At 45.1% G+C, this 12,222-nt stretch overlaps 1 protein-coding gene across 1 annotated transcript in view; it reads right to left on the bottom strand.

Annotated features, from left to right (window-relative positions):
- itga11a (integrin, alpha 11a) overlaps nucleotides 1-12,222 on the bottom strand; it is a 138,670-nt gene that overhangs the window by 28,552 nt on the left and 97,896 nt on the right. Inside the window, exons 17-21 of the mRNA XM_078530067.1 lie at nucleotides 9,818-9,960; nucleotides 8,649-8,759; nucleotides 6,177-6,262; nucleotides 5,329-5,470; nucleotides 3,562-3,660 (exon numbers count right to left, since the gene is read on the bottom strand). Coding sequence (XP_078386193.1) covers nucleotides 3,562-3,660; nucleotides 5,329-5,470; nucleotides 6,177-6,262; nucleotides 8,649-8,759; nucleotides 9,818-9,960 — 581 coding nt within the window. The remainder of the gene's footprint in view (nucleotides 1-3,561; nucleotides 3,661-5,328; nucleotides 5,471-6,176; nucleotides 6,263-8,648; nucleotides 8,760-9,817; nucleotides 9,961-12,222) is intronic.

Genomic DNA, 12,222 nt, shown 5'->3' with positions numbered 1-12,222 from the left:
TTAGCTGCTGATCATTTGAAATTAAATCCAGAAAAAAAAATGACAGGGATTTGTTCATGCAGCTGAGGTTGTCATTCCTGAGAAGGCCCAAACCAATATTAACGGAAAATTTTGGTAACTCCATATGTGCGCAGGACCCTAAGCATCTCATCGAGATTGTTGTTACACATACACTGTTATATCAACTTCTCACTGTCTCTTCCTTTCCAATCGAGTTCACTTCTTTCCGGAAGACATTGATTCTTACTTCTTATTTAGTCCATAGTTGTGACCACCTACTCGCACCCGAATCTCTCCTCATTCATGCCTTTGTCACCTCCAGAATCAAAATTTCTAAAAACCCTTCATTTCTACCCCTTCCCTCCAAAACTTCAATCTAAGTAACCTCCAACTCCATCTGAGGTTTGCCATCTGCTTCCTATCCCCCCCGACATGCTCCTCACCCTCTGGCCAGTCCTTGCCCCTTTCCCAAGGCATCCTATCACCTATCTTCAGCAACTTCAAAATCTTCATTCCTGTCTACAAGCCCCTCCAAAGTCATTCTCTGCCCTATTCCGAAACTCTCTCCAGCTTTCTGCCTCTGCTTTTGATCCCAGCTCCACCAACCCCGGTCTACTGTGCACTGCACCAGCAACCACCACCCCCCCACTGCCAACGCCTGCCAATGCCTCTATCATCCATTGTAGAATATTCAACCATCATAGCTTCACACTCTGGAACTCTCCCTAAGACTCTCTGCCTTGAGTCATCTCTTGTGCCTTTCAAATCCTTCTTAACATCTACCTCTTTGACTGCACCTTCCCTACATCCACCTGACCCATCTGTGCAGAACTATTGGAATGTCTGTGGTGATATTATCTGTTTAATGGTTTCACTGGAGCGTTCTGCTTGTTGGTGGCTTTTTCAAATGGACATTCAGCATGGGTGAGCCCAGGGAGTAAACCTAGAAAATTGATTTCATTGTGAGAACATCAAAGATGAATACTGGTTTAGACGTCAGGATGCTCTCTTTCTAGAGAATAGTGGACGTTGGAACCGACTGCTGACAAATATGATGGGCACTAATTTGCTGAATTCCTTCAAGTGAAAACTATACCTGTTTCTAACTGGGTTGGAAATCACCTCGTACAAGAGGTCATTACTGTAACTCAGGGCCAGAGTGGTCTGCTGGACTGGTTTTCATCGAGGTCTGAGAGGAACTCCCCAGATTTTTTTCCCCCAGATTGGTGTGGTTTTTAATCTGTTTTTTTGCCTCTTGCAGGAAATCACCTGATTTCTGGGTATGATGTGGAGGCTGTTTATTTTGATACAAAGGCATCATACTTATCTGGATGGCCCAGAGGGTCTTTTCCTGTCTGTCATTGTTTGTACATTCATAGCATCTGCCTTAAACTATGAATTATTTGGCAGAAATCACTGAATTGCAATCAGGTGATGGAAAACTGCCGTGACTGCTTCACTCCCAAAACCCAAGGATAGCCGAGATTATCGATACCATCTCCAACTGTTACCCTGTTCCCATCAGTTCATTCAGCATAGACCAGCAATTGAACCTGAGGTCTCCCAGGTCTCTGTGGCTTATTTCCATGAGAGCACAAGAAATAGGAGCAGCAGTAAACCTCTCGAGCCTGCTCTGCCATTCAGTATCATCATGGCTAATCTTCTGCCTCAACTCCACTTTCCTGTCTGCTCCTCCTATCCCTTGATTCCCTGAGAGATCAAAAATCTGTCCACCTCAGCCTTAAAAATATTCAATGATGGAGCATCCAAAACCCTCTGGGCTGGAGAATTCCAAAGATTCACAACCCTCTGAGTGAAGGAATTACTCATATCAGCCCTAAACGATCACCCCTTATCCTGAGACTGTGCCCCTGTGTTCCAGATTCCCCAGCAAGGTTAGCAACATCTCGGTGTCTACCCCTTCAGACGTTTGTATGTTTCAGCGAGATCACCTCTCACTCTTCTAAATCCCAGAGAATATAGACCCAATTTACTCAGCCTATCATGAACCTCTCATCGCAGGAACCAATCTAGAGATCTAGAGAACCTCTCATGTATCCATAAAGACTTCACTGGGGGAAGGAATTGGGTGGGGGGCAGGGCTGAGGGGTAGTGATAATGGAGGGAAAGCTTTGAGTCATAAAATCAGAATTTCAAAGCACGTGGAGAAACATTTGGAACAGTTTGTGAGAGAGCAGTCCATGTCCTAATAACCTGTGGAGATGGTGGTGAACTGTTAATGTCACTGGACTACTAATTCAGGCTAATGTTCTGGGGACATTGGTTCAAATCCCGCCATCACAGCTGGTGGGATTTAAATCGACTTCATAAAACCTGGAACATAAAGTTGGCAGGCATGAAACCATCACTGATCGTCATAAAAATCCATGTGGTTCACTAATGAAGGAGATCTGCCATCCTTACCTCATCTGGCCTATACATGACTCCCAATCTGTGATTAACTCTGAACAGCCCTCTGAGATGGCCCAGGCCCAGCAAGCTACTCTGTTCGAGGACAACTAGAGCTGAGCAACAAATGCTGACCTTGCCAAGGATGCCCAATGAACAAAAACAGGGTAAAATGTAATACTCCAAACCTTTAATGGTGATGATTTTAAATTGATCCCCTCTAGTCATTGTCATCAACGAGTGGAAATAATTTTCCCCAATTTACCTTTCCAAAACTTCTCATTGTTTTAACCACCACTAAGATTTTCTCTCAATTTTCTTTATTCTAATGAAAAGAACCCCAGGCCAGGATTTTCCAGCTCCTCCATGGCGGGACCGACCCAGGGGGATGTGACGGGCCGGCCAAGAGTCCATTAACTTTCGGCGGGACCAGAAAATCCCGGCAGTGGGCAGGGCTGGAAAATCCAGCTCCCAGTTTCTCCTCATAACTAAATTCTCCTGTCCCCTGGACAAATTATTTTAAAAATTAATTCTTGGGATTTCTGGCATTTATTTCCCATCCTTAGCTGCCCTAAGAAGATGGTGCCTTACTGAAGGGTAGCAGTTTGATACAACAGAGTGGCTTGTTTGCCCACTTCAGGGGGCAGTTAAAAGTCAACCACTATTTCCATGGCCTTGACATACTTTCTAGAATAATTAGACCCGAGACTGTGTAGTATAAGGGCCTGGGACAGAAAGGGCTAATGTGGGACTCGGTACGGCTGTGATGTAAAGGAAAACATGGCACGAGTCTGGAGGACAGTCTTCTACTTGATAGAGACGTGTGTCAAGGCAAGCATGGAGACTGCTCCTGGCTTAGACCTTATACTGTATATATGTATATAGTTACTAGTAGTTAATAAACACTTACTATTAAACTATATGACTCAGAACCACTTCATGAGACTTACCGGACTACACACAACATTTTACAACAGACTGGACACCATACTCTAACCGCGGTCTCCCCAATGATTTGTGTAGGTTCATCAGTATCTCTTTGCTTTTGTGTTTTGTGCCTTTGTTCATAAAGCCCAGGAACCCATATTCTGAGAGTCCAGGTTTGGATTATGACATATTTATTGCCCACTTTTTGAAAGAAACATTTCTTACCTTGGACTGAGACCTGAACACTGGGTATGCGACAGTGCACGCTTTGCTACTGGGCCATCTCGGCAAATTGTTGCAGTCAATTTTCACCTCAGTATCATCCTGTAACAAGATAGGCACAATTGGCCGTCAATGTCCATGGCTCACAATGAGGAGCGATCACTTGGATTGGGAGCAACAGGCTTCCCAACTTCCTAAGCCCAAAGCTGGAGGGGAGAAAGTTTGGTAACTGCAAATGAATTCACTTCTTGGCCTAATGTCACCCAGCCTCCAGAAAAAAAAATGAGTGATAAATTTCATTTGTAAGACTGTTGCAGTGCCATAATAACTTAATTTCACTTTCCTTGGTGGCTTGGTGTCTGACTCTGATATACTGAAATAGAGTGGGAGGAGGTGCCTGTGGTGCATAGGCAGCAGCACAGGCCTGTTGGGCTGAATGGCCTGTTTCTGTGCTATAGAATTGATGTAATTCTATGTCTCTAACCTTTAAGACCTGAAGTTGGTCCACAGCTGAATCTGAGCCACAGCACTGTGGTCCTTCTGACAGGTGCGCCAGCCCACTGTAAACATTGCACGTCACAGACATGGGTCGTACACTCTGCACACACAATGGAAATAACAGCTGCATCAAACAGTGCCAACTCCCCCTCACAGCATCAACCACCCTGTTAAAACCCTGTCAGAGACTCAACCCACAGGGCACAATCTGAAATCACTCAGCACTTGACAGGGGCATTTTAACAGAAAGCATTCAGTGGCTGTGGTTAAATTCTTTTCTTTCAATCTGATTGTGTTTATAAAATTGACCTATTTAAAGGATCAAGTTCTTGTCAGTGGAGGGGATGGGGTGGTGGGTTGGGTGGGGGGGTGCTTGGGGAATGGATCACTTTGGATTAACATTCAGCAATGAGCAGGATGTGGTGTTGACCTTGTGTCAGTGTCTATTGGCTGGTTCAGCGCCAGATGTCAGCAGAGTGACTTCTCAGTGACAGCTGAACCTAAAACCTCAGGTTGCCACGAGGAGTCTGGAAAGGATTTAACATGAGGGGCAAGTGAGAGAGTTTAAAACAAAAGTTACACTGAAGACCAAAGGGGAGAGTGAAATATATTTTTGCATTGTAACTGCTCCCCAGCAGTGTTCCCCATGATTAGGAAACAATCCATCCCTTTTAGTTCAGGCTGACTTTATTCAGGAATGCAGCACAAAGTTCATGCACAGTCTGTCCATGAACGAATGCCCAGGTTTTTAAGCATTGTTTTACTCTTTAATACCAACTGTCTTTGATTTCAACACTTGATCACCAAGGACTAGAGGGCACAGTTTCAAAATAATTGGCAAAATGAGTAGAAGGGATGTGAGGAAAAATTTTTTCACCCGGGGGTGGTTGGAGTCTGGAATGAACTTCCTGAGAGGGTGGTGGAGGCAGGTTCAATCGAGGTATTCAAAAGGGAATTAGATTGCTACCTGAAAAGAATGAATGTGCAAGGTTACGGGGATAAGGCAGGGGAGTGGGATGAGGTAGAATGCTCTTTCAGGGAGCCCGTGCAGACTGGATGGACCGAATGGCCTCCTTCTGCACTGTAAAGATTCTGTGATTCACTGGCGAACGTTATAGTCAGAATTCTGAGGCTATGGTACAATGGACAAGGTGGACTGTGCTTGGCAGGGAGCTTTACTGAGTGACAGAACTCCAGGTAGTAAGATGGTTTCCTGCAATGTTATGACCTGACTGGGCAAGTGTGAGTGGAGGGTCTTGAAGAACATCTTACCTTCTGCACAAGGGTTGCAAACTGCAGGTTGCTGGAGAAGGTGACATTGAAGATGGTGCTGTATGCATTCTCCTTCTTATTCTCCAGCCAGACATCCACAGAGATTCTCCTTCTTGTATTTTCAGCAGTGAATGGAAATTGGCTGAAAGAGAGTCAAGTTTTGCTTGGGTAGTCAGATCACATCACCGGTGTTTTATGATTTTCTTATTTCAGGTCTCAGGAGAATTGTTCCGCAATGCAATACACTTCCACCATCTCTGGCCAACGTGCGGCCCTGTCCTGACAACTTTCAGAATTCCAGATGATAACAGAGGCTTCATTCTCTGCTGATTTCCTCTATAAATGTCACCTGAGGCCACAGGTGAGACGTGGCAGCTTGCCTCACAAGTTAAAGCAGCCTCATGGTAAAGTCTTACCAGGCTCAATGGGTGAATGCACCACCTGCTATTCCCTGAGGTCTAACCCCTGCTCGCTGATTGTAGCACTATGATACAAACACCGGTACCCTCAGTGTTCCTCCCCTCGGGAGGGGACCAATGTCAGCCAGGATTCCCACTCCTGAAAATTAAACTGTGAGCCCTGCTGTGAACATACATGCCGACATTAACTGAGCACAGGATCAGGCCCAGATATGAGGCTTCCCACAGCCGAATAGCTTATTAATCCTCATTATCTAAGCTTATAAGTGAAAAATGGCTGCAGTACCAGAGGAGACCTTTAGCAGAGGAAGGGAGGGGAGGGGAGAAAGTTGTATCCAAAAGGGTTCCATGAGAAATTCATGATTGGCTGATTGCCATATTGAAAGATGTTGAACTCCCCTACCAAATTGTTTAGAGCTAGCTACTCACCTAGAGCCATGAATATCAGCGCGAGCTCGTAGCACCAGATCAGGCACACAGTTTTCATCTTCTCCACAGTCACTCCAGAAGCTGAGCTGCATTGAAACCAAGGAGAACCAGTGAACCAGGGCCATTCTCGATATACTCATGATGCGCTTACCTATCAGAGTGGAGCAACTCACTTAGAACAGATCTATAGTGCTCAGCTACCCCCGGGGGAATCGGCCTCTAAAGGGCAGGGGGACACAGTGTATTGATTCATCGTGGCATTTTTCGGTTCAGTTCTCGTCCCTTGTCACTCCAACCCTGACCCACTATTGGCATGTAATGGGCCTCGCAATAATGAACAAGTTTATAGGAAAGACTTGCATTTATGTAGCACCTTTCATGACCTCAGGATGTCCAAAAACGTTTTACAGCCAATGGAGCACTTTTGACATGTGGTCACTGTTGCAATGTAAGGAGTGCAGCAGTCAATTTACACACAGCAAGATCCCACAAACAGCACTGAGATCAGTGAATATTGGCCAGGACCTGAGGGATAGTGCATCATCGAAATAGTGTCATGGCACTTTTTACATCCACTTGAGGGAATAAACAGGACCTCAGTTTAATGTCTGATCTGAAGGGCACTCTGACAGTGCAGCACTCCCTCAATACCGCACTGACAGCATCGGTATTGATGTTGGTGCTAAAGTCTCTGGAATGGGACTTGAACCCACAATCTTTGGCCCAGTGAGGCATGGCTCTCCACTGAAGTCCAACTGGAGCCACTGAACCGCAGATAAGAAGTGGGAACAAAGTGGGGGTGGGCATCTTTATCCCAGACGTAGTGACTGGAATGGCCTCACTGCTGCCCTAGGGAATTCCATTGGCGTACAGGTCAACATTCCAAGAACAAAGACACTATTTATCTCATCACTCTTTCTGGTGATGGTACAGTTGCAAAATGGCTGCCATTTGAGCCCAGCTTGTTACTTTGTACCAAGAATAATACGCAGTTCTTTGAGATATTTTAAAGAGGTGTTGAAGTGTTAAATAAATCCATGAATTACGTATTAACTAAGATCAGCTGACCCTGCGTAAACTGGGATCAGACCTAGGATTTTCCTAGTCTGAATGGCTCAATGCCACGCCACAGGGTGCTGATCTATCAGGGGAATGATTAAAGGACACTTTGACTGCAGAATTAATGTTAGACATCAATCAGAATGTGACTGTAAAATTCAGGCATGGGAAGAGTGGGGTGAATACAAAGTTGGACATCTGCCTCACTTGACGAAATCAGCCTAATTCAGCTTGAAGCACTTTAGATTCTGGCACTTGAAACCTTTCGATCAGTCAGTGGTCAGGGATCTGGGGCACCACGGAGACCGGTCCAGCCCAGCTGTGAGGGAGGGAGGGTGGAGGGGTGGTCGCAGAGGAATCACCTGCTTAAAGGCTGAGGTGATGGTTTGAATAGCTTCTCAGTGTTGAAGTCATTCTGCAAACATACTCACACTTCCTGCGTCAAGAGACAACCCATCTTTTCTTCTGCAAGCGAGTGACACATGTTGCAATTTTGTGGTGGGATAAATGTTTAGGGGTTAAACCATTGCTGGAGACTGAGACTGAATTCCCTTACAGAGGGCATTCTGTCAGTTTTCTGCTGAGCTACAATGTTGTATTACCAAGTTGTGGTGACTGACTTTTTGGACTTTATAACTCACAGCCTAAAGGGGATGCTCGACTCCCTGTCTCATCTGAAGTCACCGAGTTACCGATCAAGAGAGTGCACGTTGAATTTATTACAAGTCATGAGGTTTAATTCATTTTTAGTATTAATGCTTCTGGATGCATTAAAGTTTATTTGCAAGTTTGAAAACAACCAGAATGTGGGCACCACTGGCAAGGTTGGCATTTTTTAGACCAACCCTATCCAATTGAATAGTTTTCTCTGCCACTTCAGAGGACAGTTAAGAGCCAACTATGTTGGTGTAGGACCTGAGTCTTGCATGAGGCCAGAAATGGGAAGGACAGTGAGGGTTTTTACACCATTGCTAGAAACTTTTTATTTCCAGCTATTGAAGAAACTAAATTCTAATTCCCATGGTGGGATTGGCACTCACGCTGTCAGGATTGGTTAATCCAGGGCTGTGGATTACTAGTCCACTGACATAACCACGACATCACCACACCCCTGTTTTAGAGTCAGGCTTCTATGTGCAGCAACATCCTAAATATGTTTGTGACTATCTCCTCTATTTAGTGTTTTTTAGCAAATAATTACACGTTCCTCCCCACATCTGAGCACTGGAGTACCATTCCACAGTGAGAGCAGTTTGACGTGTGGCCATGCCAGTGTGCTAGGAAAGTGAGTTCGTGCTGTCAACCAAAATGTAATTGTAGCTTCCTTTTAGTGAACGTGTGACTACGAAATGCAAACCGCACCTCGAAACGGAATAGAACACAAGCACCATAAGTGGCCATCGGATCACCTACTGTGGCTTTTGTTGAGGTTGGCCACCCATCATCCAGTACGGGACCATATTCTGGGTCCAAGAGGCCAAAGTCCAATAAAAACAGAATGGGTCTCACATAATCCAGTGTATCCTGAGGGGAAGAAAACAGTTCACACGGAGATTTGGATATGCAGAAAAAATACAAGGGCCAGGATTTTATGGCCCAGCCACGGTGTGTCTCTCCCCACTCCCCCCACCCCCACCCCACCCCACCCCCTCCCGATGCAGCAATCCATTTACGTCTCCATTCAGTTCGGCGGGACCGTAATATCCCACCGGAGGGGAGGGGCCGTAAAATCCTTGCCAGGAGGTAGTAAAGGAAAGAAGTGATAGAGATAGAATGAACAAAAGGTCTTGGAGTTATATTACGTTAAAGCACTTCACCACCAATGAATGTCATGCAAGTTATGTGTGCAAACATGGCGAGGTCCCCTAACTAGCAGATTGGGTGAATAAGCAGTTAATTTGGTTTTGGTAGTATTGATTGAGGGAATAATGTTGGCCACGACACTGAGGCAAACGCTCCTGCTCCTCTTCAAATAGTGCTGCAGGGGCTCTTTTACACTTACCTGACTAGCGACACGGGGTCTCAGTTTAATGTCTCATCTGAAAGGCGACACGTTGAGCACTTCCTCAGTATTGCACTGTGAAGTTCCAGCTTAGATTGGAGCAAAGTGCTGCTGAAGTTTGCTGAGGAAGCTGTGTTGTGCATAGTAATGTGACAATTGGTCAATACCTTCAGTACACTACTCCAGGCAAGGCCTGTGTGATTACTGACACCCTCAGGAACTGTACCTCCACCTTGCTGTAGCTCTGAGTGGCCGAAAGGTGATGGTGATTAAGGTAGAAATAGCTGTTTTACTCAAATCCTATTTCTAAGAAACAAAAATAAATGGTCAAGGTCCAGAGTGTGTGGGACACCACTGAGATTGACACCAGACAAACAGAAGACAAGGTCAATCAGGCTGAAGCTAATTGGTTGTAGGATGATGGGAAGTCTGAAGTGGGTAAAGAATCTCACAGTTCTGAGGTCTTGAGAAGGCGTGAGGCAGAGGACCTGGTGTGACAAAGCCAGCATAAACAAGAAGGAAGAAGAATGTGTGGAATAGCTGAGGAAGAATAATTGCCAGGCCACTGCCTGGTACTTACTAGAACGTGGAAATTGAATTGATCACAAGTCTCTAACTCAGGCTCCACACTGATGTTGCTGTGGACGTTCTTCTCAAAGTTGTCATCAAAGAGCGCCCTGGGAATGTATCGGCGTTCGTCGATGGAAATGTTGTACTCTATGACTGAATAAAAAACAGAATAATTTCTCCAGTTTCAAACACAATGCGTTTTCCACAGAGCAGTCAGGTATTGTTTTACTCAGCATTCCGTGCGCATTGCTGGGACTGAGCAGTGTTGATGGTTCGTGATCAGCAGGCAGCTGTACAAATCGGGAAATCACAGCCATGCAGATTATCCATTTAATTACCCTTAAATGTAAGCAGAGCCTAAAGAAGTGAGCTGAGTGGGAGCGGGGTGGGCAGTCTGGGTGGCCCAGTGGGTCTGCACATGTACTTTGATCTCTGGGAAATGAGTTCAAATCCAGTTCAGGTTAATAGTAGGAAAAACTCTCTCTCCGCTTGCCGTAAACACATGAAATGAGTTTAGGTGATTTCAAACTAGTTCCAGCGACTTGTATAAATTGTGCCATTTTGTCATCCCTTTGGTGCTAAGTTATCTGAAGAGAGAAAAAAAATTGCAGGACTTTTTTTTATTCATTCACGGGATGTGGGCTTCGCTGGCTGGGCCAGCATTTATTGCCCATCCCTAGTTGCCCTTGAGAAGGTGGTGGTGAGCTGAGGGGGGAAAGGCTGGCAAGTGAGACTTGGTTATCTGCTCTTGCAGAGACCTGGCACAGACACAATGGGCTGAATGGTCTCCTTCTGTGCTGTAGCCATGCTATGACAAGTAGGCAAGTTAACTCAGAGAAGTCCACAAGAATGGTTAACTGTGGAAAATATCACACTGCTGCATCTCTATGGAAATTGGGGGTAAGGCACATTGATGGGGAGAAGGAAAGAGCCAATATTTATATAAAACTTTTCATGACCTCAGGTCATCTCAAGGTGCTTCACCGCCAATGAAATATTTTTGAACTGTGGTCACACCTGTATTGTAGTGAACAGCAGCTTCTAATCTGAGCACAGCAAGATCCCAAACAGCAAAAATCACAAATAACCTGTTTAAAGTGATGTTAGCTGAGGGATGTAAATATTGGCCAGGACATGGGGAGAGCTCCTGTGCTTTTCTTTGAAAAGTGACATGGGATTTGTTACATCCAGCTGGTTTAACATCTTATCCAAAAGACAGCACCTCCAATAGTGCAGTACTCCCGCAGCACCTGCACTGAAGCGTAAGCTTCAACCAAGCACTCAAGAGTGGGGTCTGAACTTTCTAACTCCAAAGTTTGCTCTACCACTGGGCTACGAGAGATTTAACCTGCTTCTAACGGTGCCGTTTTTTATCTGGAATGGCTGAAATGGGAAAGTGTGTCATTCTCAGCGCTAGCATCCTCATTTAACTTTCGTGTTTTACCAGGAACAAAAGGTGCTTACCAGCGTACTTGCTCGTGTGGTGAAGAGGCAACTACCACAGAGACAGACAGATAAGGAAATTCAGCTGTGGTATTCAGAAAGGAAATAAACTGATCCCTAAATAAGAAAAAGCGGAGGCGTAAAGACTTATTGCCAAGCTTGGAGAAAGGTGAGTCCATGCGACCCCTGTGTAATGACCTGAAAACCTGTGTGAGCTCTTGGGTCTTGTACTGTGCGGGCCGCCAGACCAAAGCTGGGATGTGTGGTATGTTTTGCTATGGAGAATCCTACCTGCAGGGGCAAGGGTTATGGTGGGGAGCATCACCAAGCTTAAACAAAACAGGAAGCAAGTCAAGCTAAAAGCTACTGCGGACGCTGGAAATCCAAAACAAAAACAGAATTACCTGGAAAAACTCAGCAGGTCTGGCAGCATCGGTGGAGAAGAAATCAGTTAACGTTTCGAGTCTTCATGACCCATCGGCAGAACTGAGTTCTGCCGAAGGGTCATGAAGACTCAAAACGTTAACTGATTTCTTCTCCACCGATGCTGCCAGACCTGCTGAGTTTTTCCAGGTAATTCTGTTTTTGTTTAGGAAGCAAGTCAAGGTAATTAGAGGATTTCAAGTTTTATTCACCTGCACATTTCAGGAGGACGGGGAGACTGAGGGAGGTAAGGAGAGGCACCACCTTTGGGAATGAATGAAGTAGAAAATGAATCTTAATAGGAACATAGTGATGAAAGAGAAGGAACATGTAAGATGGCATGTGCGGTGTCTAACAACAGAAAGAAGATGAGACTTTTAATCATTTAACATCTCAGAGAATGTGCACACCTAAGGCTCTCCCATTTGTCCTAATTTCTCATTTTGAAGAGCTCAGAAATGGGATTTGATTGAGGCTATAGATGATGAAATGAATAGTTAGGGATGGCCAGTCATCACAATTTTAAGGCCAGATCTAGATTAGATGTCA

The sequence above is a fragment of the Cetorhinus maximus genome, chromosome 26 (genome assembly GCF_964194155.1).
Source record: "Cetorhinus maximus chromosome 26, sCetMax3.hap1.1, whole genome shotgun sequence".
In the NCBI taxonomy this organism is placed as follows: Eukaryota; Metazoa; Chordata; class Chondrichthyes; order Lamniformes; family Cetorhinidae; genus Cetorhinus; species Cetorhinus maximus.
Note: the sequence above shows the minus strand (reverse complement) of the source record. Positions and strands in the feature narration are given on the sequence as shown.